The sequence below is a fragment of the Hemiscyllium ocellatum genome, chromosome 18, assembly GCF_020745735.1.
Source record: "Hemiscyllium ocellatum isolate sHemOce1 chromosome 18, sHemOce1.pat.X.cur, whole genome shotgun sequence".
NCBI classification, from domain to species: Eukaryota; Metazoa; Chordata; class Chondrichthyes; order Orectolobiformes; family Hemiscylliidae; genus Hemiscyllium; species Hemiscyllium ocellatum.
In genome coordinates, this window is record NC_083418.1 from 31,975,601 (window position 1) to 32,002,594 (window position 26,994).

The window sequence follows — 26,994 nt, forward strand, 5'->3', positions numbered from 1 at the left end:
ATAATAGTAAGCAGCTAATTAAGGTTAGAAAATTTTTTTGGGTGGTTTGGTAAGTGGGGTGGGGGTGAGTAACTCACTTTACCCAGGTTTTGGGAAGAGCACTGTAAACTCAGACTTGCTGAGTCGCCGCCATCTTGGATCTCCCCCCTGCAGTAATTTTGCCATTGTTCCTTGAACAGTCCCTTCCAAACCTCCTACCATCTAGAAAGACAAGGGCAGTAAATAAATGGGAATGCCACCTGCATGTTCTCCTCCAAACTATGCATCATCCTGAATTGGAAAGATTTTTGCTGCTCCTTCAGTATCACTGAGTCAAAAACCTGGAATACCTTTCCCTTCCTAATGACGTTGTGCATCTACTGACCCCAAATGGACTGAAGTTCAAGAAGGTAGCTCATCTCCATCTTCTGAAAAGTAACTAGGGATGGGCAATGTTTGTCAGCTAGCAACACACTCATCCCTGGAGTGAATTTTACAAAAGTAATTATGTTGGGCCAGCCGGTTTTGAAGTAGTCTCCTTAGTATCTTGTTTCACTTTATGCTGCACTAGGATATGGCTTAGTGGAGGCTGTGTCCTTGTATTTCATTCCAACAGTTTTTTTTCTTTTTGCTTTGATCATAGTGGCATACCACCTGAGTTAATGCACCTTGTCCTTTGGGTGCCTTGCTAAAAGAGGTGTTATTAACTTAAAAAGTTGGTTCATCTCCCAAATTATCTCCACATTCTTGAGTATATGAAGACTTTTTTAAAACTCTTCTATTACAGCAAATGACTCCATCCATGTTCTGAATGTATGCTATCAGAAGATAGTATGTTTTTCTTTGTATCCTTTGAGAAATATTCCTCCAGTATGCCTGTTTAGCCAGTGTGTAATGTATCCATTCCTTTATTAGCGAGTCCAGAATCCAGGAACTCATGAGCATCAAGTAAGCTAACTCTATAGATTCTTTTCTACCCCCTCTGATTTTGCCACAAGTCAAAACCTTCAACTGTTTTTAGTAGCTTACTTTAAAGGCCTTTTTATAATGGCATATTTTTAAAATGGTATTTCTATGAATTTAAAAATTTTGGCAATATCTTAAGTTGATGTCCAGTGTGAACTGCTTTATTTAAATTCTGAAGTTGAAACAATTAGTGCTTCTTCCTGCAGGAAGAGAAACACCAAGAGCTGCTGCAACAGAAGGAGGAGAAGCAACACAAAATGGCAGAAGCTAGAAAGCTTCAAGAGCAGCAACCAGCTGAGCTGGAGAAGGCCAAACTGCATGAGTTGCAACTGACTACAGATAGGCAGTGGGAAAGGGAGAGGGAGCAAGAGCACACCCAGACAGACAAGTATGTACCTATTTAAAATAATGCAGTTCCATTACCCAATTATAGATTAGATTAATTTTTAACCCAAATGGTCAAACATGAGTCATCTTTTTCTCTTCCACTTGTTCATTCCCTTGAATTGAACTTTCCCTTACCCTATTGCTAGTGGTTCTCTAAGATTTGTTTTTTAAATAGAAGAACCACTCAAGGTGGGGCAAAAACCCAGTGGACTACTCACCTGGTCCTGCCCAGCCTTCTCTTGATTATCACTGCAAAAAAGTTAAACTGAATCAAAGGGAATACTGCTTTTTGTTTTAAAATGCCTAGTTGTTAATGCCATGCTCGAGCTCAGTCTTTTATTTTGCTTTTTGTTTAGCCAATGTCTGATCTTTTGTCTTCAACCCCACAAGTATTGAAAAATTGGCCTCCATTGTATGTTGTAACAGTAATATTAAATTTTGTAAAATCAGTGTTGCTTATGCTGCATATGCAGGAACTAGAATGGTTGTGAGATTACTCATGAGTGGTGGAATTAAGGTTTGGCCTGCATCCTTGTATGGTAGTGACTTGCATTTTATATCAGTCCATGGGCCACCTGGCAACTACTACCATATACTATTGAGAGCTATAGTCTCCATTGTCAGAGAGATGTACAGTATGGAAACAGCCCTTTGGTCCAATCTGTCCATGCCGACCAGATATCTCAACCCAATCTCTAGTCCCACCTGCCAGCACCCAGCCCATATCCCTCCAAAACCTTCCTATTCATATACCCATCCAAATGACTCTTAAAATCCCAAGTGTTCTCTATTTTGAAAAGTGAGAAGATGCAATTATAATACTGAGTATTTACAGGTTTAATGGAGATTTGAATTCAATCACTATACTTTTTTTTTCAGAAATCCTGGTGACCAGACAGTGTACTGTGAATTATGTCAAGGAGATTTTCCAAGGCATTTTAATACTTGCAATTTGAATTACTTTTCTCCGAGCTCCTGCAAAGTGAATAGGGAAAGGTTACAAATTAAAACTAGGCAACTGCCTTTTTCCTGCTCCTATTTTCTGTTCACTGTATGTTCACTTACACACTTTTTTTTAATGTTGGTTTTGAGTTCAGTGTTTGGTGTAATGAGTTGGTTGTAACTGCAACAATTGTCTTAACTGATTGTGGGACAGTACTGGTTGCTGAAGAATTTGTACTGTCTTGTCAGTATGACAGCCGAATTAAAATGCATCCTGTTCTCTCCTCTGTTATATTATGATTCCAGCTGAAGGTAATATAAACATCTTAAATTTGTTGATTAGCCTTTTTATTTGCTACTTTCTCAAAAGCTTTCTAGAAATCCAAATAGCCACTATCTACTGATTTACTACTTCAACTTTGTGTTACTTGATTGATCTAATTGAATTTTTTGATTTAAATATTAAGTGCTTTTTTAAAAAAAATCTCTTGCTCTGTCATCTCAACTCTTTCCAAGTTTCAGTTAATTTTTCCTTCTTATTCATAAACTAATTACCACTGTGAAATTGACCAGTAGTTGAGGAATGCCATTGGACCTTTTCAGAAATGAGTGCCCAATATGCCACTTGTTAATCTTTTGGCATCCCCACCCTCCATTTTGATGGAAGGTCATAGCAAGTCATTCTTGACCTGGCTTCCATGGGTGAGTTGGATCCTTGTAGCACATTTCAGATCTGCAGAGAGTTTGCAATTTCGGACTTTTCACTTGCCTTTGGGGTGAAAAGTTGAAACTGAGTACCCTTGAACTTGGCTGAGTGTGATAAATAGTGTAAATGACATCACAGGAGAGTTGAGTTAATCAATTTTGTTTAGCAGCTGCTGTTGGAAACTTTTCATTTCCAGTAATTTTGAAAATCACTATGCCAGTTTGGAAGTTTTAAGAATTTTATTGGCACAAGAGAAGCTGCTGGTGGTGGAGATAGTAAACTATTTTCTCATAGTTTATCGTTGTGCTACTGAGACTTTATAAAGCTCTGGTTAGGCCCCATTTGGAGTACTGTGTCCAGTTTTGGTGCCCACACCTCAGGAAGAACATACTGGCACTGGAGCGTGTCCAACGGAGATTCACACGGATGATCCCTGGAATGGCAGGTCTAACATATGAGGAACGGCTGAGGATCCTGGGATTGTATTCATTGGAGTTTAGAAGATTAAGGGGAGATCTAATAGAAACTTACAAGATAATACATGGCTTGGAAAGGGTGGACCCTAGGAAATTGGTTCCGTTAGGCAAGGAGACTAGGACCCATGGACACAGCCTTAGAATTAGAGGGGGTCAATTCAGAGCAGAAATGCAGAGACATTTCTTCAGCCAGAGTGGTGGATTGCTGCAGAGTGCAGTGGAGGCTGGGATGCTAAATGTCTTTCAAGGCAGAGATTGATAATTCCTTGTGATATCAAGAATTTAAGGGCTACGGGGAGAATGCTGGTAAGTGGAGTTGAAATGTCCATCAGCCATGATTGATTGGCGGAGTGGACTCTGGGCCGAATGGCCTTACTTCCACTCGTATGTCTTATGGTCTTGTGGTTTATAGTTAACAGTACCACAGCAAGGTGAAAGTCATGTCAAGATTTTAATGTTAAGGATTGGCAGACAGCTCAACCAAGCTAAATTTTAACCCTATCACTTGGGGAATCATGTCAACTACTTGTGACCCAGAAAAGCCTGAGTTCAAGTAGTATCATGGACTACACACTGAAGTCAGAGTTGCATCAGTGATGTAGCGAACGAAGGAATAGCCCATTCAGAAAGATGATCGGGAAGGAGTGACTACAGAAGGGCTCATACCCGAAACATCGATTCTCCTGCTCCTTGGATTCTGCCTGACCTGCTGCGCTTTTCCAGTAACACATTTTCAGCAAGGAGTGACTATAGGCATTACAAGAGAAACGAGCAGTGCAGGAATCCTCAAAGGGTCCACTTACTAAACTCCTTTCAATTCTGGATGTCACGTTGAGCGATAGATCTTTGACAGCACAGGTGGCCCTGATGTACAGGAAGAAGGCCGCCGCTGGTCGGGGAGTCTTGAGCAGAAGAAATGGGCATTTTTGTGGTTGTCAACCTGACTGCAGGATGCTGCTTTGTCTCTCTGGTGTCAATGTCAAGGTTGTCACAGAACAGCTGCAGGACAAGAACCAGTACAAGTCAGCATCTGACAGATCTAGGGCTCCATTCCTTTGTGGGGTGTTTTGCTTGTGCTTTTGGGAAAGATTTAATTAAACCTGCACAATTGTGGGAACCAGGAGAGAATATTGGCAAGTATCAGTGCACAATGCTGGTAGTCAGATACTACTTTTAAAGTAAAGAATAGGAAGTTAATGGGTGCAATCAGAGTAAGAGGAAAAAGCAATGAAGTCTAAATTGATGGTGACTAAGGAAGAAACTGTTACTTGAAGGGTTTAAAATCAATGAGGGGAGCATTGGATAAGCTGTTGACACCTAATGTTGATGAGGCATTGGGACTGGATATGTCTCCAATGATATTGAAGGAAGTGAGTGGAAATTGTGGAAGGACTTGCAATGATCTTTCAATGTTCCCTGGATTCAGGATTGGGGCCAGAAGATTGGAAAATTGCAAGCATTGTGCCCTTGCACAAAAAGAAGTTGTAAGCTCTCTAATTATAAACAAACCAGTTTAATGTTTTGGGGAATTCTCTAGAAACACTTATTTTGGATAGAATTAATAGTCACATGGAAAAATGTGAATTGACTCGGAAGAGTCAGAATAGATTTAAGGGAAAATAGTGTCTCATTTTGGAAGTCTTTTTTAAAAAGAGGTAACTTGTGGTTGAGACCAAAGCTGTTGTAACCCTTGATTTCCCTGCTGATTAAGAATGTATCTCAGCCTTAAACTACCCCCCATACCCCACACCTGGTAGCTCTGTCAAAAGTCCCAAAGATATTCAACCCTCAGAAATTCCTCATCTCATTCTTAAATGGGTGCCCCTTTAATGCTGGGACTATACCCTCTGGTCCCATATGCTACTATGAAGGGAAACATCTTCTCACATTTACCCTGTCAAGCCCTTGATAGGATACTGTGTTTCACTGAAATAACCTTTCATTCTTTATAAACTCAGGTCAATAGATATCAAATCTGTTAGGCCTTTGCTCATAGACAATCCCTCAATAACAGAGATCATCCGAGTGAACACTCCCTGAACTGCCTCCAATGACATCTTCAAGGAGACCAAAACTGCTCGGACTACTCCCAGATGTGGTCTCACCTGTACCTTGTACAGTACAGTTGCAGTAAGACTTTCTTACTCTTGTACTCCAACCCTCTTTTTTTTGAATAAAGGGCCAACATTGCAATAGCCTTACTACTAATATCATGATTACCTGCTGAACCTGTGTGCTAGCTTTCTGTTTCGTGCACAACTACACCCAAGTCCCTTTCGTGTTGCAGATTTCTGCAGTCTTTCTCCTAAATTTAAATACTGTTCTCCTTTCCAAAATGAACAACCTCATGTTTTCCCTCATTATAAACTCCATTTGTCAATGTTTTGCCTGCTTGCTTAAACTATCAATCTCTCTCTGTAAACTGATTTTGTATTGGTAGTTCTCTTGTAATGCCATAGTTGCGTTCCAGCAAAACCCCACTTAATAGGAATAATGGAGCCTATGAGGAAAGTAGGGTTAGGAACAGACTGGCAAAAAAAATCACTTGCGATTGCTCAAATATTGCCCAAAAGTCTAATGCAAAGTATTGCACAGTCTGAATGAAGGTTGAAATCTGATTTATTAACAAAACTAAAAGTGAATTTTTAACACAATGCATTTAAAAAATGTAAACAAGGTGTTCTGTGTACAGTACCTCACATTTGAAAGCTGCTCAGTTGGCAGCTGACATCACATTCACAGAGCAAAGCACCTAAACAGATCCTCACTGGTCTTGCACTATTACCAACGAAGGTAAACGTTCTCTAAAATACTGTTTCCCAATTCTTCAGCGACATTATCCCCAAATCGCCCTGCTGAAAATCATGTTATCCCAGAATTACCTATACTCCTTCACCAACCCCCACCACCCGTTACAGGTTGCCAACCTGAAAAAGGACCCTTTATCCCCAGTTTACTGTTTACAGCCCAGGTAGCCAATTCTCTATCCATGCCAAAATACAGCCCCAACACCTTGAGCTCCCACCTTCCTTGGACTTGCAGGTGCTAGAAGACTGGAGAATTGCAAATGTCTATTGCCTCGATCAGTAGAGGTTCTATGGATAATCCTGGCAATTACAGACCAGTCAGTTTCATGTTCTATCCCAAATCATCATTTCTAGAATTAGTAATCAAGGGAGGAAAGTTGGCTTGATTAGAGTCGGCAGCGATTTCTAAAATTGGAGTTTTTGAGGAGATGAAAAAGATTAAATGAGTCTAATGCTATTGATGTGGTATACAAGGATTTCCAGAAGACATTTGATACAGTGCTGTAATAGTTTTAAGAAAACCTTTATAGGTTGTGGTATAAAAGGGACAGTAGCAACATACAAAAATTGGCTGAGTGATTGGAAACAGAAATGGTCACTAGATATTTGTATTTTTTTGGGCTGGAGGTTTGTTTGACCTCGAGTTCCCCAGAAGTCTTTGCTTTTCCCGTATTATGCAATAAACATGTCAATTTCAAAGCCTGCATCTAACATTAAACCTGGAAGAATTATAAACTGAAAATAGTATGGAACACCAAAAGGACATTGACAAACTGGTGTCGGCAAATTGGAGGTAGATGAGGTTCAATGCAGAGAAGTGAGGTGATGTATATTGGTTTAAAGAACTTTGAAATACAAAATAGGTGTACAATTCTAAATGGGGTACAGGCGCAGAGGAACCCAGGTGTTTTTTATTCACCTTGTGGGATGTGATGTTGCTGGCTGACCAGCATTTATTGCCTGTCCCTAGTTGCCCTTGAAGGAGGTGAGCTACCACCATAACCAATGCAGTCCATCTGCCATTAGGGAGGGAATTCCAGGATATTGGCTCAGCAATAGTGAAGGAACAGCAAGGTATTTCCAAGTCAGGATGGTGACTGGCTTGGAGGGTAACTTGCAGGTGCTGGTGTTCCCATGAGTCTACTGCTCTTGTCCTCTTTAGATGAAAGTAGTTGTGGGATTGAAATGTGCTGCCTGATGATTTTTGGTAAATTTTTGCAGTGCATCTTGTCGATGATCCACACTGCTGCTACTGAGTATTGGTAGTGAAGGGAATGAATAGTTATCGATTTTATAGTACCATTCTAGTATGCTGTTTTTATCCTTTTGGTGTGCTTCTTGAGTGTTGTTGGAACTGCACCCATGCAAGCAGGTGTCTTGTAGATGGTGGCTAGGCTTTGGGGAATCCAGAGGTGAGCTACTTGCCACAATATTCCCAGCCTCTGACTTGTTTTTGGAGCCATTATGTTTTATGTGGCAAGTCCAGTTGAGTTTCTGGTCAATGGTAACCCCAGGGATGTTGATAATGGGCGATTCAGTGATGGGAACACTTTGAGGGACAAGGGGCGGTGGTTAGTTTGTCTCTTTATTGGTGGTGGTAAGAACCTGGCATTTGTGTTGTGCCAAATGTTCCTTGCGCACAGATCCTTGAAGGTGGCTGGACAGGAGATGGCAGTTCATAAAGCAGAGTTGTCTACTTTTAATGGAGGTGTAAAGTACAAGCTTGGAGATGATGTTGAACTTGTACAAGATACTTGTTAGACATCAGCTGGAGTATTACTCACCATTTGTCAGTCCCATATTATAGGAAAGATGGGAATGTAGAAGCAACTTACATTGGTCCTGGATTGGAAACTTCAGGTATTAGGATAACTTGAAGATATTGGGATTGCACTCCTTGGAGAGAAGAAAGTTGAGGGGTTAGACATTTTCAAAATCATGAGCAAGCTGGACAGAGTAGATGGTGAAGAACATTCTGCTTTTTGAAGAAAAAGTTTGATGTTATTGGTTTGATTTGCACAAATGAAATGAGGGTGATGGCAAAAAATCTTTTACCCAAATATTTAGTTAATGAAATAAACCCAATTAAGGATTGTGATGGAGACCGTTTCAATTGAAGCATTCAAGGTGCAATTGGATGTTTTTGAGTAGATATGATGAACAGGGATAGGGGGAAAAAAAACGAGATTGGCACAAGGTAATAGAATTGGAGCAGATGTGATGTGCTGAATGGCCTCCTTTAGTGCTGTACTAATTTGACACTTTTTTTAAAATGCATCTGATATAGTGCCACACAAGACTTGGGGTAATTGTAGGTCATGAAAGGAAAGGGACAGTTGCAATTTGGGTACAAAAAATCTCTGAAGGATAGGGAACAGACTAATGATTGGTATTTTTTAGGCAGGAAGACTGGAATTGAAACTTTTTTTTTGTATTTATGATCTAATCTTGGTGTGCAGGGGACAATTTCGAAGTTTGTTGAAAGCTCAAACTTGGGAGAATTGTAAACTGAGGATGTTGGTGCAGAATTTCAAATAACTTCCCATCCCCTGACTCCCTTTCCAGCCCCTCCCCATTCCTCTGTCTGACCCTTCCTTTCAGCTACCAACCAGATTCATTTCTCCTATTGACCAACCAGGCTATACCCTCAACCTGTTCACCTATCACTCTCTCACCACACTACCCATCTCCCCACCCAAACTCTTCCTTCCTTCCACCTCCCTCCCCCAGCTCTTTATCTGCAGCTCCCCTTACATCCACCCCTAGCCCAGAAGAAGGGCTACACCTGAAATATTGGCTTCTCCACTTCCTGATGCTGCCTGGTTTGCTGTGTTCTGGCCTCCTGCTTGTCGATGGTGGGTAAATTTGGCAAATGAAGTTCACTGGGGTCTCGATTTAGAGTGGTGCTGGAAAAGCACAGCAGGTCAGGTAGCATCAGAAAAACAGGAAAATCAATGTTTTGGGCAAAAGCCCTTCATCAGGAACCGATTTTTTTTTAATTGCCTGAAATGTCTTTTTTTTTCCCCCTGCTCCTCCGCTGCCTGACCTGCTGTGCTTTTCCAGCACCACTCCAATCTAGGGTCTGGTTTCCAGCATCTGCAGTCCTTGTTTTTACTGAGATGAAGTTCATTGCAGAGAAGTGAGAGGTGATGTGCTTTGGTGCAAAACATTATCCTTAAATTTATATTTTATGCCACTGTTCTAAAGGGTGTATTGGAACGTAGACCTGGGTATATATGTGCATAAGGCAAAGGTAGCAGGACAGAGAGCTGTTAGTGTCCTGTATTTTGGGCTATATTAATAGGGACTTAAGTAGGCTATATTAGTAGAAGCAGCACAGTGGCTGAGTGGTTAGCACTGCTGTCTCATAACCCTAAAGATCTGGGTTTGATTTTAGCCTCCATCAACTGCCTATGTGGAGTTTGTGCATTCTCCCCATGTCTGCGTAGGTTTCTTCTGGGTGCTCTGGTTTCCTCCACAATCCAAAGATGTGCAGGTTAGGTGAATTGGCCATGCTAAATTGCTCAGTGTTCAGGGATGTGTAGACTTGGCACTTTAGTCAGTGGAAATGTAAAGTAATAGGGTAGGCGAATGAGTCTAGAGTTGGAGGGTCGATGTGGACTTGTTAGACCAAATAGCCTATTGTAGGGACTTTGCGAGTACAAGAGCAGGGAGGTTCTAATTCACTGGTTTCGACCTCTAGTTGGAATAGTGTGCAATTTTGGGCACCACATTGAGGAAGGGTATGAATACATATGAAGGACATGAAGAGAGTGCAGAACAGATTTGAGAACGATCTCTTTTCTGATTTGTGGTACTCCAAAAGCTAGTGTGCTTTCAATTAAACTTGGGCTATAACCTGGTGTTGTGATTTTTTAACTTTTTCCCTTTTCTGAGACACTTTTAATGAAGAAAGCCTGGAAAGTTTGAGACTTGACTTGTTTTTGCTTGGAGTGTAGAAGGCTAAAAGGAGGTTTGATAGAAGTTTTCAAAACTAGCCTGGACTGGAAAGTAGATTGGGAGGAAATTGTTCCTGCTTAGTGTATCAAGAGCCAGAAGCCTCCATTTTAATGTTTTTTTTTGCAAGAAAAGAACCAAATGCAAGGTGAGAAGAAATGTTTTTTGCACCAGAGTTAGGGTATGAAATGCATTGTTTAAAGTGTTGAGCTGAAAATGTGTTGCTGGAAAAGTGCAGGAGGTCAGGCAGCATCCAAGGAACAAGTGATTCGACGTTTCGGGCATAAGCCCTTCTTCAGGAATCTCGTTCCTTGGATGCTGCCTGACCTGCTGCGCTTTTCCAGCAACACATTTTCAGCTCTGATCTCCAGCATCTGCAGACCTCACTTAGTGTTGAGGAGGCAGGTTCAACTGAGGTATTCAAAAAGGCATTGATTTAATTAGAAATATCCAATATGCAGGGTTTTGGAAAAAAGGCAGGTGGTCAGCAACAGGTTAATATGCTCAGAGCTGATAGAGACAAGATGAGCTCAACAGCCTCCTGCATCATATCAATTCTATCTCCAGCCTAATTTCTTTTACGATGGAGGATAGACACCATCTGGACTAGCTGACTTGTACATTCTAAACTTTTTTTTTCTTTTGGAACACATCTAGTGCACCAATATTTACTTTACTCACTTTGAGAACTAGCCATTTGGATACAGAACTGGCTCAAAGGTAGAAGCCAGAGAGTGGTGGTGGAGGATTGTTTTTCAAACTGGAGTGCCACAATGATTTGGTGCTGGGTCCTCTACGTTTTGTCATTTACATAAATGATTTGGATGTGAGCATAAGAGGTACAGTTAGTAAATTTGCAGATGACACCAAAATTGGAGGTGTAGTGGACAGCGAAGAGGGTTACCTCAGATTACAACAGGATCTGGACCAGATGGGCCAATGGCCTGAGAAGTGGCAGATGGAGTTTAATTTAGATAAATGTGAGGTGCTGCATTTTGGGAAAGCAAATCTTAGCAGGACTTAGACACTTTATTGGTAAGGTCCTAGGGAGTGTTGCTGAACAAAGACCTTGGAGTGCAGGTTCATAGCTCCTTGATAGTGGAGTCACAGGTAGATAGGATCGTCTCCATCCTGTTGGAAAGGATGGTCTCTTTCCTATTGGAAAGATATTGGGAAACTTTGAAAGGGTTCAGAAAAGATTTACAAGGATGTTGCCAGGGTTGGAGGATTTGAGCTCTAGAGAGGCTGAACAAGCTGGGGCTGTTTTCCCTGGAGTGTCGGAGGCTGAGAGGTGACCTTATCAAGGTTTACAAAATTGAGGGGCAAGGATAGAGTAAATAGACAAAGTCTTTTCCCTGGGGTTGGGGAGTCCAGAACTAGAGGGCATAAGTATAGGGTGAGAGGGGAAAGATATAAAAGAGACCTATGGGGCAACTCTTTCACGCGCACACGGTGGAATGAGGTGCCAGAGGAAGTGGTGGAGGCTAGTACAATTGCAACATTTAAGAGGCATTTGGATGGGTATATGAATAGGAAGGGTTTGGAGGGATATGGACCAGGTGCTGGCAGGTGGGAGTAGATTGGGTTGGGATATGTGGTCAGCATGGATGGTTTGGACCGAAGGGTCTGTTTCCATTTTTGACTTGATGAAAGACATAGATAGCCAGAGACTTTTCCCATTATGGCAATGTCTGTCATGAGGGTGCATAATTTTAAGGTGATTGGAGGAAGGTTGAGGGAGATGTCAGAGGTAGTTTCTTTACACAGTGAGGGGTGGGTGTGTGGATTGGACTGCCAGCAGTGGTGGTAGAGTCAGATACATTAGGGACATTTAAGTGACTCTTGGATAGGCACATGGAAGTTAGTACAATGAAGGGTATGTAAGTTAGTTTGACCTTTTTAGAGTCTGATAAAAGATCAGCACAACATTGAGGGCCTGTGCTGTACTGTTCTATGTTCTGCTCTATCCATATATTGACTCTATTAATACAGGTCAGTTAATATTTTTGGGATCCCCATTGCTGTCAACTGCCATTGTTACCATTTATGTATCATATCTGGTTGTCTTTTGTCTTCACCCTCCAACTTGTTGGCTTGATTCACACTGGAATAATTTGCTTAGTGTGCACAGTGTGGTATTATTATTGTCTGTTACTAGATTTTTTTAAAAAAAAAGTAATTTCCCTTGTCACTGGAGTCCAACTTGACTATTTATCACCTTTTCACATTTATCACCTTTTCAAATGTATTTGACTAGTCTGCTTGGCCTGCCTCATTTCAGCAATGACTCCATTCTTTTTGGACAAAAGCATTTTGACTAAGGAAATTCTGAACACTGATGTTTGAGAAATGTAAGCACACTTCTCCCTGCCACCAGCACTACACCTTGTCACCAATATAATTTTTACACATGTCTGTGAATTTCCCAGTAGATTTTTCTCCCTCTATTTTTCATGCATGTGTTCTTCAAGACTAAAATTTTAAGTACTGCATTGGTTAGGGGTCCTGTTTGGACTTCAAGCTCAGTAGATTTTGCCTCAAATAGAAGACTAAAATGACTGCCTAATTTTTCTTAACAGAGAGTGTGAACATCTAGAGAAAGACAAAGCCATGCAGCAAAAGCTGGAGCAAACCACACCAGAGGATGCTGCCCTGCTGGCTGAACAAGAACTCGGACAGCTTCATGAAGCAACCCAAGACACACAAAGCAAGCTGGTAAGAGGCGGTCTCCGAGTGGGAGTTTGATGTTCGGAATGACCACCCAGTCCCTGATTGTACAATCTGAAAATTTCAAAGTGGCGCTACAAATTGAATACTTAAGCCTTGTTCATGTTTTGGGCAAATATCTGAAATGATTTTATTACTGTCAATGCTATCCTGAAGTATAGCATTTTGCTAACCATGGTATCTGACTCCATCAACCATTTAGGAGTGCTATTTAGCTCAATATTGCATGAAAATTGTATGTGTATTAAACTGTACACATTATAGCATTTGCAGTTAAGTACAAAAAGATTAAAGGAATTTGGGTGGTGAAATTGTTTACTTCAGAAGGCAAATGGAATGTTGGCCTTTTTGGGGAGGGGGGTGGGGTTGCACAGGAATGTAGAGTTGAGGATTATCAAAACAGCCACAATCTCATTAAATGGCGGCAAAGATTTCATGGGCCAACTAGCTTGCACTCCTGATTTGAAGATGAGTTACTGAAATGTTTGTCCAGTACAGTTTGGCAAATTGAAAGTAAACCTTTTTTAATGTTGAAATGCTATGCACTGGTAATTACACTAGTGCACTGATGTGTAACGATGTAAATAAGATGCTTAATTTTCAGCCTGGGATGGGAAAGGCTGAACCCCTCCATGTAGTTTCTTGAAACACTTGGGTATGCATCTGAAGTGCCATAACACAGCTTCAAACTAATAACTTGGTAAGTGGGATTCGGATGTATACCTCTACCAAGTTGGCATAGGTGCAATGGGCTGACTGACAAACTTCTGTAATATGAATTCTTTATTTTTTCCCTATTTTGGAAGGTATGGGACTTGAGGAAGTTTGTCAGGCATCTTAAAGGCCATAAAGGGAAAGCAGTTTTGAAAGCAAGATTTGAAATAATACTTATATCCCTATTTATAGGAAGAACAGCAATTGGAAGAGCTGGGAAGTCTGACTTTAGCAAATGAGGAAACAAGTCTAAAATTGGAACCAAAGCAGCAAGAAAATGAGAGTAGACTTTGTGAAGATCAAAGAAAATGCAAGGAAGAAAAGAACCTGAAAGTGAAGGAAGAGGTCTCCAACAAAAATATACTGAATGTAACTATAGATGTCCATGTGAGTGTGTTTGTTTCAGTACTGGGGCTGAGAGGGTGATAACTATGAAGGACATGACTCTTCAATTGTTTGACTTAGAATAATGAACTTCTTCAAATACAAAAGTTTGTTGGAACACTGGGGCTATTCAGTGACATTTTGAATAATTTCTCCTTAACTTTTTTGGGATGACTGCCTTTAATCAAAGTTGAGCGATCTTGAGACTGCATTATGTCTGACAATTTATTGTTTCAAATTACTTGCCCGAAGACTCTGCAACAACAGAGCAGACCTACATCTAGAAATTATGCAAAAAAATTCCTGCAAATTGAGAACTTCCTTGATCACTGCAGCATGGATCTTCAGTCCAACCAGTCCATGCTGAACATAATCCCAAACTAACCTAGTCCCATCTGCCTGCTCCTGGCCCATATTCATCCAAACCTTTCCTATTCATGTACTTACCCAAATGTCTTTTAAACATTTGTAATTGTGCCCATATTCACCACTTCCTCGAAGTTCATTCCATATGTGAACTTCTGTGGGGTGCGAGGAGGGGGAATAAATTGCCCCTCTGTCCTTTTTTAAATCTCATGTTTTAATGTACGCGCCACCCCCTCCTGCCATCTAAAGGAAAAGACACCTACCACTAACTCTATCTAAACCCCTCATTTCTCAACCTCCTATGCTCTAGTGAAAAACGTTCTAGTCTTTCTTTACAACTCGAATGCTCTGTACCCAACAACATCATGCTAAATCTCTTCTAAACCCTCTCACACTTAATATCCTTCATTTTAACAGGGCAACTAGAACTGGACATAGTACATTCGGTTCTAATATAACCGATAAATTCCGTTCTCAAGCAATCTGTGGTTATAAGAAAATCGTGCAATAGCTGCACCATTTCAACTAATGGGGCATTATAGCCGATATGGGAAGGAAATATTCGCCTTCTATAAATACCGGTCGAAATTCTTCAATCATGTTCAAGTAAATTTGTGTTGAAGAAGCACATGTTTGAGCAGAACCAACTGTGTACTCCAGAGGAGACCTCACCAATGTCCTGTGCAACCGCAACTTGACTTCCCCTTTTTTTTTCAAAAGAATGACCTAACCCTGGTGATTGCAGGCAACTAGGCCTGATGGTGTAGAAACAGTAATCCAGGATGAAACTGTCATGTGTGATGGAACAAAAGAATTAAATGGATTCAAGCATGTTGAAGACACATCATTTTAACATGCATGATTGTTTGGAGAGCTTGATTGGGTCATGTAATGAAATTGTGTACATAGTTCTTTTGAAAGGTATTTTGAGAGAGTACAACAAAATAGATTTGTAGCAAATTTTGAAGTCTTTGGATTAAAATGGAAATGCCTGCATAATTATTAAATGTTTGAGGAGGAGGAGGAAAAAGTGAAAATCGTCAGGGTTTTCGGACCGGAAGAAACTATGCAATGACGTGTTCCCTTGGATCAATATTGGAATTCTCTTGATACAGTAGATAGCAAATGGAATTCATGCAAATTGCACAAATTGTGAAGTTTTGCAGGTAAAATGCAATTCTGGTTCAGTGTGATTGATAGTAAAGGGCCTCAGGAAGACTTTGAAATGGATAGATGAAGCCAATCCTTTTTAGGGATTAGGGCCAAGGTAACCCAAATTAAACAATTCTAGTGAATGCTACAATAAAAAGACTTTGATATGTATACACCAATCTTTTGAAGATGGCAGGGCCTTGAACAGTCAGTTTAAATGATAATGCAGAATTGTTGATTTTATAAACATGAAGTGTACAGCAGGATGTTGGGCTAAATGTTTATGAAGTATGCTGCTTAGATCTCATCTGGAGTACCCTCGTTCAGAGGGTCATACCTTAAGAAGGATGTGAAAACATTAGTGAGGCAGCAAAATCTATTCCCTCGAATGGTATCTGAGACTAGCATAATTCATTAGAAGTGGACAAACTGCAGATACTTAAGTTGCTCTCCTTGAAGTAAGTAGGTCGAGGAGATTTGATAAAGATGATTTAAAATCATGAACTATTTTGATTAAATTATTTCCAGTAACAAGGTCAATAATATGTGGATATTCTTTAATAAAATAAAATAATTGACAAAAAACTGAAGGTGACAAATCTTGTAGAGCAAACTTTATTTAGCAGCATCTATGGAATGTGCTGTTGATCAAAAATTTCGGTTGATCAAGAGGTCCACAAAATCAATGTAAAAGCACACAAGATAATAGAAATTTACTGCAGGGACTTATACACATCACTATTTCAGTGATTTATTACTGTAAATAAAGGAAAAAATCATGCAACTTTTCCTTAAAACTTACTGGCAGACAGCCTTCTCACTTGTGGGCGGCACGGTGGCACAGTGGTTAGCACTGCTGCCTCACAGCGCCTGAGACCCGTGTTCAATTCCCGACTCAGGCGACAGACTGTGTGGAGTTTGCACGTTCTCCCCGTGTCTGCGTGGGTTTCCTCCGGGTGCTCCGGTTTCCTCCCACAGTCCAAAGATGTGCAGGTCAGGTGAATTGGCCATGCTAAAATTGTCCGTAGCCTTAGGTAAGGGGTAAATGTATGGGTGGGTTGCGCTTCGGCGGGTCGGTGTGGACTTGTTGGGCCGAAGGGCCTGTTTCCACACTGTAAGTAATCTAATCTTAAAAAAAAACAACTGACTACTTTGGACAGTACTGATTGTGATAATACAATAAACATCTGATATTTGAAGTCTATAATCTTTGCTGCATTATCAAGAATTTTGGTTCATAAGGTACCCGTTTAATATAAAGTTTGCTGTATGAGATAATGGTGTCAAAGGCAGTGTAATGTTCAAGTTACACTGGCTGTACGCATTCTGTCTGCTTTGCACACAATCTGTGGATAGAGACGAGGTTTTCTATTTCAGCTTTGAGGGGGGACAGATCATCTTGGGTCTTAGCAATTATGCCTGACTAAATAAAATTTACATATATTGCTATGATGCAATCAACCCTCTTACAAAAGAGGGTCCGTTCTTGGGTGGTGCTACTTTCTAGTGATTATTTCAACCAAATGGCTTGCTAGGCTGTTTCAGAGGGCAGTTAAGAGTCTGTTACATTCAGTGGGTCTGGAATTGCATGTTGTAGGCCACACCAGGTAAGGATGGCAAATCTGTTTCCCTAAATGGCATTAGTGAAACAGATGGTGTTTTATTTTCATGTTGATGGTTTTGTGGTCATCATTTAACACTTAAGGTCACTTTTTAAAAGTTGGAATTAAGTTCTATCTGCCATGGCAGGATTTGTTTTTGGTCCCTAGCATGTTTACCTGGGTCTCTGGATTAATAGACAAGATTAGAGTAGTGCTGATAATGGGCTCCTGCTCAAAACGTCGATTTTCTTCCTCCTCAGATGCTGCCTTACCTGATGTGCTTTCCCAGCACCACTCTAATCTTGTCTCTGATCTCCAGCATCTGCAGTCGTCACTTTTGCCTCCCTGGATTAATAGTCCAGAGATAATGCCACTCGCTTCTCCTCCTCACGTTCCCTTTAAAGTTCTTTTTTATTTGCAGGTGTAATGTTCCAGAGTTCCTGTCCAGATATCTACTGGATTTGTATCTACAACTGTTTTTGGAGTTTAAGGTTTTGGCCTGTCCTTTGATGATCTGGGGTTATTATCTGTGGTCATGACAACAGTTTACGTGAAATAACTCATGCTGCAAAGGATCTAAGAGAGAAAAGATCCTCCAGCTGAGAAATAATCTACAGATCAAGCATTGTCATTCACAATGTCTAACATTCTTGAGTCCAATTAACTGCATTCTGAAAAGTGCATTTCGACAGACGTGTGTGAATTCATTTTGCAAAGAAACGAAGGACATAGTGTAACTATGGTTATATACAAAATGCTATTCTGGGTTCATCAGTGGGGTAGATGGTTTGGAGGAGTAGAGTTGCAAAGCCATATAGCTTCGAAATAGACCCTTCCAGTCCACCCAACCATGTTCCCAAATTAAACTAGTTCCACCTGCCTGCACTTCGTTCAAATCCCTCCCAACCTTTTGTATTCATGAACTTATTCAAATTTCTTATGTTGTAACTGTACCTGCATTCACCAATTCCTCGCAATTTATTCCACACGTGTCCTTTTTTTTAAAAGGACAACCGGCAACTTTTTAAACACTTTCCCCCCTCTCTCCTTTTTTAAAAATAAGCTCCCTAGTTTTGAACTCTATCCCCTCTGAGGGAAAGGATCCTTGTCATTCACAATGCCTATGCCCCTCAATTTTTATAAACTTCAATATTGATCACGCCTTCACCTTTTACAATCCAGTATGGAGAGGGAAAAAAGTCTGTCTATATTTTATATATCTCCAGCTCTCCATTCTTGGTAAATCTTTTCTGAACTCTCCAGTTTAATTTATCCTTCCTATAGGAGGGAGAACAGAACTGGACACCGTATTCCAGGAGAGGCCTCATCAACATTCTGTACACCCTCAGCATTGCATCCCAGCTTCTATATTCAACGGTCTGAGCAATAAAGGCAAGCATGCTAAACGTCATCTTAACTAGCCTGTCTACCTTAGGTTAGATTACTTTTTAGATTACTTAGTGTGGAAACAGACCCTTCAGCTCAACAAGTCCACACCGAACCGCTGAAGCGGAACCCGCCCATACCCCTCCATATACCTCTTACCTAACACTATGGGCAATTTAACATGGCCAATTCACCTGACCCGCACATCTTCAGACTGGGAGGAAACCGGAGCACCCGGAGGAAACCCACGCAGACACTGGGAGAACGTGCAAACTCCACACAGTCAGTCGCCTGAGTTGGGAATTGAACCCGGGTCTCAGGCGCTGTGAGACAGTAGTGCTAACTGCTGTGCCACTGTGCACCTATGATGCAAACTTCACAGAATTATGTAGCTGAACCCCTAAATCTCTGTTCTACAATACTATCCAGGGCCCTACCATTAATTATATAAGTCCTGCCCTTTATTTGTATTACCAAGATATGTCAACTCACACATTTATCCAAATTCAATTCCATCTGGCATTCTTCAGACCATTGACCCAATTAATCAAGATCTCTTTGTATTTTTAACTACCTGTGCACTATACCACCAATTCTGGTATCACTTGCAAACTTAGTAACCATGCTTCCTGTGTTCTTATCCAAATTATTTATATAGACAAACAAAAGTAGGTAATGTTGTGAAAAGATAATGCAGTAGTTCGTAAAATTTGTTATTTTGTGCAAAAGGGGGAAACCTGTTCTTGTAGCTTTTGAAGGCAAGATCAGTCCCCTAAGATCTCAATGTTTGAATGTAGTCATACTTATTGCTATACCACATATCGTACAAAGAGCATCCTTGTTGTCTAAGAATAATAAGCAAATGATTGATCAGATGAACAAATAGATCTCTCTTTTTTTGGAAAACCCATCCTGTTATGACCGGGAATGCCTTCATGCAAGGAAACAAATTCAGTAACTTGAAGAGGAATTTGATCAACACTTAACCCTTGCAAGGGCATGAGAAACAATGAAGTAAGACAAATTGTACCTACAGTGCTTTGAAATAACAAAGGGCTAAATGGCCGGCTGTTTTGTGCAGCTTCAGAAATTTTTTTTATTATTGCCCATCCAAGTAGTATAAAAGCAAACCTATGTTTTCTAATTCTTGCTGAATTTAACTTTAATGTTTTCATATTGAAATTAATGCAAATTCATTTCTCTTGAATCCTGTCTTTTCCCTCTTTTAATCACCATTTGAAAGCGAACTGAGCAGTTTTGCGTAAGTGGCTGTGCATTATAAACTAGATTCTTCTCTTGGCTTTGCTTGCATGCCTTTTGGCATCCGCCCAAAACTCTGGTACCTGCCGAACAGTAAATGGCTGCCTAACAACCAGATCTGTGACCTGTTAGTGTGACTTTGTAGAAATTGGCTGATTGGGAAGTCATCCCTCGAGTTTGTGGTATAGTTGGAAAAATGTGTACTTCATTGAGAACTCAAGGGACAGTGTTTTTGAAAAGTGCTGATGGTTCAACAATTTATGATTTTAATGGGTTAACTTTTTTTTTCCAGCACTCAGCGGTACTGGAGTCTTACACTATGACTCCTAATGGCTACTCAAAAATTAAATTGTCTAAAGTCGATCTGGAAACTTACGGGATGGATTTACAAAGTGATGATTCAACAGATGATGAGGGAGCACCACGTAAACCTATCCCTACTTGGGCTAATGGTAAGGAAATAACTTGATCAATTTAGAGTTTTATTAGGCAGCTGACTCTATGTAAGCAAACAAAGTTTCAACTTCCATCCCAATTATCAGCTCAGTTAGCCTATTTTGGTAGCAACAACTGGTCACAATAAGAACAGGCAAATTATGTAATTCTTCCCATGTTTGATTTGTTATGCACTCTTTGGAACAAAAGCAAAGTGGATGCTGGAAATTGTAAACTTGAACAAAGATGCTGGAAATACTCCATCCGCTTGAAATATTGACTTTTGGTCTTGTTTTCTCATTCTCACTGCACTTGCTCCAGATGCTGCCTTACCAGCCAATATTTCCATCAATTTCTATTTCTAACTCTTGCAAGGAGCACTTGTATGGGCTTTGCAGTGAAGCTTAAAGAATTATTGCAAGTACAAGCTCAGAGGAAAAAGTAGAATTGAGTTTATTCCTTTTCAGTTTTTTGCACAAACAAGACTAAATCTTTCCACGTAATAAATGAAAAAGATTAGCTTGTTGGGAATTCCCTATTCCTGAGATGCTGCCTGGCCTGCTGTGCTTTGACCAGCAACACATTTTCAGCTGTGATCTCCAGCATCTGCAGACCTCATTTTTTACTCGGGTATCTATACTGGTGAGTTTGCTGTTTGCCTTCTATTTCTCCTTTCAATTCCAACTAAGTATTAACTCTGGATTACAACTGAGAGAAGGGGTCAAGCTTGGCAATCATAATTTACACACACATTAACATGGTTTATCAGTTGATGGAAGATATGTGCACAAACCTGGTCAAGATTCCATTCATCTCACTTTAAAACTGCTGCAAGTGCTTCTACAATCTGGCATGCGATTTACAAATTACATTTTGTTTGTGAAGATTCTTTTGAATCCCGATCACAACCATTCTCTTTGTCTCTGGCACTGTTACTATCCAAGACACACAGAATAAGCTTACAGTTAGTTAAATGTTGTCCCTTTTGGCTTTCTCTAAAGGGCCTCCTTGTCAGCAGCATCCTCACTAACTCAAAACCACTTCCCTTGCTGTAATTGCAAAACTAGCCCAATTCTACCCTTCTGCTTATTCCTTGAGCTCTCCATGAAATCAGTTTGAGTATCTTAGAGTATCTAAACTACCTTGCCTTTTGGCTGTCCTGTAGCCCTATCTTCAGGTATCTCCATCCTTGGCTACACCTTTTTTTACATTTTTTAAATGTATTATTCCTCTTAAAATTTACCTCATGTAGGTTTGTTACCAAGTTTATAGTTCTTACCTTTTTAATTGAAGTTCAGATTTGATCATATCTGGTACACCACAGACTGAATCCAAGATTCAAAATTGTCTTCAGCCTTGTTTTCTGAATTTGTTATTCAGAGTTAACATTTGGAGAAGGGGAAGCTTAATAATGCTGATTTTTGAAATTTTTTTTGCAATAAGCTCCTTATCATAATACATACAAGAGTTTAGTCTGCATTGGCCAAAAAAGCCAACAAAGCAACTCACCCATATATTTGGGATCCACAGAACCGAGTTGGTGACAGTTTACCAAACATCTCCAACTTGATCTACAAACATGACACGAGGCTGCACTTGATTTTAGTTCACTCTTGCTCTCATGCTCACTTTTCTGTCCTTGGCCTACTCATTGCTCCATTGAGTGCAAGCTTGAGGAACAGCACCATGCCTTTCAACAAGGCACTTTATGTTCTCTTGACCTCACATTTGAGTTTAACAATTTCAAACCAGGAACGTTTTAATTTTGCCATGGACTGTTTTGAATTTTGCTTCTGTGTTGCTTTTGAACAATATTGTTCTGCCACTTGTAATCTCTGGCCAAATGCTGTTTCTTTTCTACCACTGCATTTTTATAACCAATGCTTTTTTGTCTTCCAATCATAATATTTTTGTTTCATCTCTCCAACCTACTATTCAATTTCAGCACTTCTCTATTTTTCCTCCCCTTTCCCACTTCAATGGCTTAAGTCTCATCACTTTTTTTTTAGAACTGAAGGTAAGTAGTCAAATCTGACTCCCATGTTAATGTTATTTCATCCTTTCCAAATGCTGCCAGCCCTTAGAAATATTTCTATTCTTATTTAAGGTGTTTTTCTTTGTCAAAAGCCAACAGCTATTTCTAGATGGTTCTGGAAGTGAAGAAAACTCCTTTTTTTTTCCTATACTCCACTGCCAACAGGTTCCGATAAACCCCTCACTCAACCCATTTGGCTCCGTGCAAGAATTTAATGAATACTTTTATATTTAATTTCATTAAAGTCACTAATCTGGCTCCTATGACAACTATTAACAATTTCTTTTCTGGTACAGCTCTGTTCCATTCAAATTTGTGACTGCCCTCCTTAAACTTCCTCTCCTATCTGTCTCCTCTGAAAACTGTTATCCCATCTCCAACTTGCTGGAAGATGGAGACAAATTCCAGCTGGTGAGGACTAACCTCCCCAGGTGTCAAATCCAATCTCTTTCCAGCTGTATGCAGTGTTACCTGCAATCCTCGTACTCCTATGTTGTTGCCACTGATTCTGCCCCAATAATCTATTATTGGTCCCTCCACTTTTTTTTCTCTAGCGCATATGTGCCTTTTTTTTTGTTTTTGTGATGTAAATTGCCACCCTCATTGTCTCGTGGGTATGTGGAAATTGCCTCCTATTAGTTTGTCTGAGCCACATGTTGAGCAATTGAGATGAAATTCTTTTCTCACAGAAATTGTGGAGGAGAGAAAAGTATTGGAAATCTGAATTCCGATCAGAAAATTCTGAAAACCATGGTCATGACGCTTCTGTAAGGGAATAGTTATTTCATGTATAGCCTACTAATTGCAGTCAAATGAAGTTGCCCTCGTTATCCTAACATCCATATCCTCCACCACCACTCTTTTATTGGAAACTTTGTAAATTCCTTGTATCAGCAAAACCGCTAAGTTGTCTGCGCACTCAATGTGGAGAGTTGTAACAAAGATTTACTTTCAGCTCCAGTCCATCACATTGCCATTATTATTTTTTTTGTCATCAGGTACCCAATTGCAGCAAGCGCTCGTAAAGCAGTATTATCACCCACTTGATTTAGACAAATTCTTCGGTGTCATTCAACCCCCAAATCTTGAGAACATCTTCGGTAAAAGCAAGCCACGTTATCTGAAACGCACGAGTTCTGCAGTGTGGCATTCGCCACCAGCATCAAACAGTATAAGGAACGTACCCTATGGTTTTATGAAATACTGAAAGTAATCCTTTCATTTGAAATGACATTCTAAATGTTGTAATGAGTAAAATGAACTCTCCTTGTATCCTCTTATCTATATTATATCTTTTATTGCTTTTTTTAAAAACTGTGTCCTATTTTGCCGGCAAGCATCTCTCAGCTGTTGTCACAAAACTCTTGAGCATTGATGTTCTAAAGCTGTTGCATTTTAATACACCTAGGGCTTTCTTAAAGCTAACTTTCATGAGACTTTTATTTTGTGCCTGAGTTCATACCCTGATGGGATAAGTGTGTCTCTATCTCCTGCCTTCCAGAGGGTCATGTACAAAATGTAATTTGGAAATACCATTAAGTTTATGCTGCCGAGATGAACCTGCACAATACTCCTAACTTAGCAACAATTGGCAAACTTGTGCCTGATATGTGATATGATGCATTGTAGTTGAAGAAATCTCATTGTTGGAATATAGTTTTTTTTTTGAGTGGCTTGGGCAAGGTGCAAGAAGCTTTGTGTTGTGCATCTGGCTCTGTCTTGACTCCAATTGCTTGAATTGGGCAGGTTGCTAATTCTTGATTGGTGAAATGTTCCTTGTGTTTAAAATTGAGGATTTCATTTCCAATAGAATTTTTTTTTTAATCTGAGTAGTAATTGATCTTGTGTGTATTTGGCACTTTTTTGTTTTTGGAAGCTACTAGAATAGTACTTTTTATCCAAAAATACTGGAAATATGTGGCCACGTGGTCCAAGATTTGTCAGGTTAAATTTCTTTATCTATTATGAATTCACTACCTTGATTGGAATAATATTTTTTTAAAATTGTGAAATCAGTAAAAACACCTCCTGGATGAGGGGCTGGGAAACTGGCAAAATCTTCATTTTTTTGAAGACTTGAGGACAAGATCAGGCTTGTCTTTCCCTGTGCCCCTTCTCAAATTAGACTGCCAAACTCCATTATTTAACCTTGTGTGCAGGATGATCAGCTGGCAGCAATCTTGAAAGGGCTTGCACATTCATTACCCACAGAAATTGTCTTGAAAGGTGAGTAAATTGACCACACACAGCTCTTTACTGTTTAAAACCATTGCAAAATCTGATGCAGCACTGAGGTTGAAACTGCAATGTGTCAAAACTTTTATTTTGTAATGAGTATCTTGGTGTAAAGTCTTTTTTTTTTCTGTAAATAAATCATGTGCAAAAGTCTAATGAGGGGAACTTTCATTTTTTTTAACTAAACTCAATATAGAGTTTTATTAACTTTATTCTTCAATTATTCTTTCAAATTGAATGTCATTGAAATATTATTGCAACTATAGTACAGTATTATTGTAAAGGTGTTTTTGCAGCTAATTTTATTTTACACTTTCATGAACAGCCATTTATCTCTAGATTGAAATTACCTCTGAAGCAATTATTTATTGTGGAAGTAAAATTTGATGTAAAAATACCCATAATACAGACTAAAGTGGTCTACTTGCACAAATGCTTGAATGCTGTTTTTAACAGGAAAAAAAATCCATGATTTTGACACTATTGCCCATTTGCTGCATGTATGGTAGGGTCCTGCACACTACACAAAATGTTGTTCCATAATGTCTTCTGTCCTTCAATAATCAGCACTTGTTAGGGCAAGGGGAAAAATATTCATTTAAGTAACAGTCCATTCCCTGATCCAAGAAAAACATATGTATTGCATGATGATTGGGTTAATGGCAAATAATATTCATAAGACTGAAGTACCAGGCAATGACCATCTCCTAACAAGGGAGAATCCAACTTTGACATGCAATGGCAGTATATCAGTGAATTCCCCCACACTCAAAATCCTGTGGGTTGTCAGTGACCAGAAACTGACTGAGAATAGCTGTACAAATACTGTAACTCGAAGAGCAGGTAGTGGCTAGGAATTCTGTGGTCCGTAGCTTATTTCCTGAACTCCAGGCCAACTTCTGCGAGAAGTGTAATGGCCAGCTATCCACTTGTGTGGATGGGTGCTGTTGCAATAACACTCTAAGCTCATCACCATTCAGGGCCAAGCCACCTGCTTGTTTGGCTTGGCACCTTGTCCAATACCTTCACAATCACCTTCCAATTGTGAACTGTATGAGCTCAATCAACAAGGGACAGGAAATGCAAGCTATGCAACTGATGTTTGGAGTATATTCTGATTCTTTCACTTAGAGTTCCAAGATTTGGACCTCCCTAACAGCCCTGTAGTTCTACGTACATTATGTACTGGCAGTAGTTCAAGAAGGCAGCTGACTGCCAGCATCTCCTTGACATTTAGGGACGATTGCAATAAATGCTGGTCAAGGTAACAACGTTTGTATTCTGTGAACGTATTAATAAAATAGTCAGTCAAAATATAATTGGTAATGTTGCCAATCCGTGCATCTTTTCTGTATGACTTTAATTTCCATGAATAATAAAACTGCAACCTAATTGTTGTTATGATCCTTCTGGGGATTGACCAAATGCAAAGAGTCATATGCCAGGGAATCCAATATTAATTGTAATTTTGCTTTTAATTTGTGTAAACTGAATTATGCTAAGTGGCAGTTTTTGTTTTTAAAAGTACTCATTTAGGGCAAGTCCACTGCATATATTTGGCACTATTTTCAGTCCGAAAAGTACCTCCACTAGAACTCCAGCTCCCTCAGGATTTAGCTTGGTCTTTAGATGAGAGCAGAATTCCAAGTCTTTACCTAAATGGCAGATATCTGTGCAGTTGTCACAATGCTGCTCCTGACTGTCTCAAGGCTATGCAACTAGTTCTCTTCAAGTAACAACAGTAAATGTGTATTTGCCTAGTCACAGCATGTGGTGTAGTGGTAGAGTTCCTACCACCTCAAAGTTAGATCTGGATTCCAGTCCCACCTGCTCAGAGATATGTAATAATATCTCTGAACAAGTTGATTTTAAATAAAATGTCTGCTTATGGGAGAGCTCTTATGATGGAATGGTAGGTCCCTAATTCTGGGTCAGAAAGCAAATCTCATCTGTCTGTAAGATAGTTGAACAGGGTGATTTTTAAAAAAATAAATCCCAGCTCCTGGACCCAACTTCCACTTTCAGCTTTACCTGTATTGCAATTGAACGTCAAATAGCTTTTATCATTTTTATCTGGTTTTAATCCAATGTCAATTTCCACCAGTTAAAGTTAGGGACTGTCTCAAAAAAAAAGCTTAGAATCTATGGTTTCAATCACATTGCAGGTTGTTTTATTACAGTATAGATGGATTAAGGGGCAAGCTTGCTAAATGATTAACATTGTGTACAGGTATAGTTGTGTGGTTCATATTAGTGGATTAATAATTCAGATACCTGGTCTAATAAGTTGAGTTCAATCCTACTAATTGTGATTTGGATTTTAAAAAATAGTTTACTTCAAGTTAATTCGCATAATCATGACCACGAAACTACTTGCTGCTGTTAAAGACATGAGTTGTTGTGTCCTTTAGGGAGGGGAAAATGTAATTATAGGTCTAGTGCATAATGTGACTGCAGAGTTTCAATCTGAAACATTAAA

General features: G+C 39.8%; 1 protein-coding gene across 1 annotated transcript in view; it reads left to right on the forward strand.

Moving 5' to 3' along the window:
• LOC132824287 (inner centromere protein-like) overlaps window positions 1-23,487 on the forward strand; it is a 63,980-nt gene extending 40,493 nt beyond the window's left edge. The window contains 5 exon segments of the mRNA XM_060838629.1: window positions 1,152-1,333; window positions 12,800-12,935; window positions 13,854-14,052; window positions 20,110-20,262; window positions 23,279-23,487. Of these exon segments, the coding sequence (XP_060694612.1) occupies window positions 1,152-1,333; window positions 12,800-12,935; window positions 13,854-14,052; window positions 20,110-20,262; window positions 23,279-23,487 (879 nt within the window).
• Window positions 23,488-26,994: the final 3,507 nt, after the last annotated feature.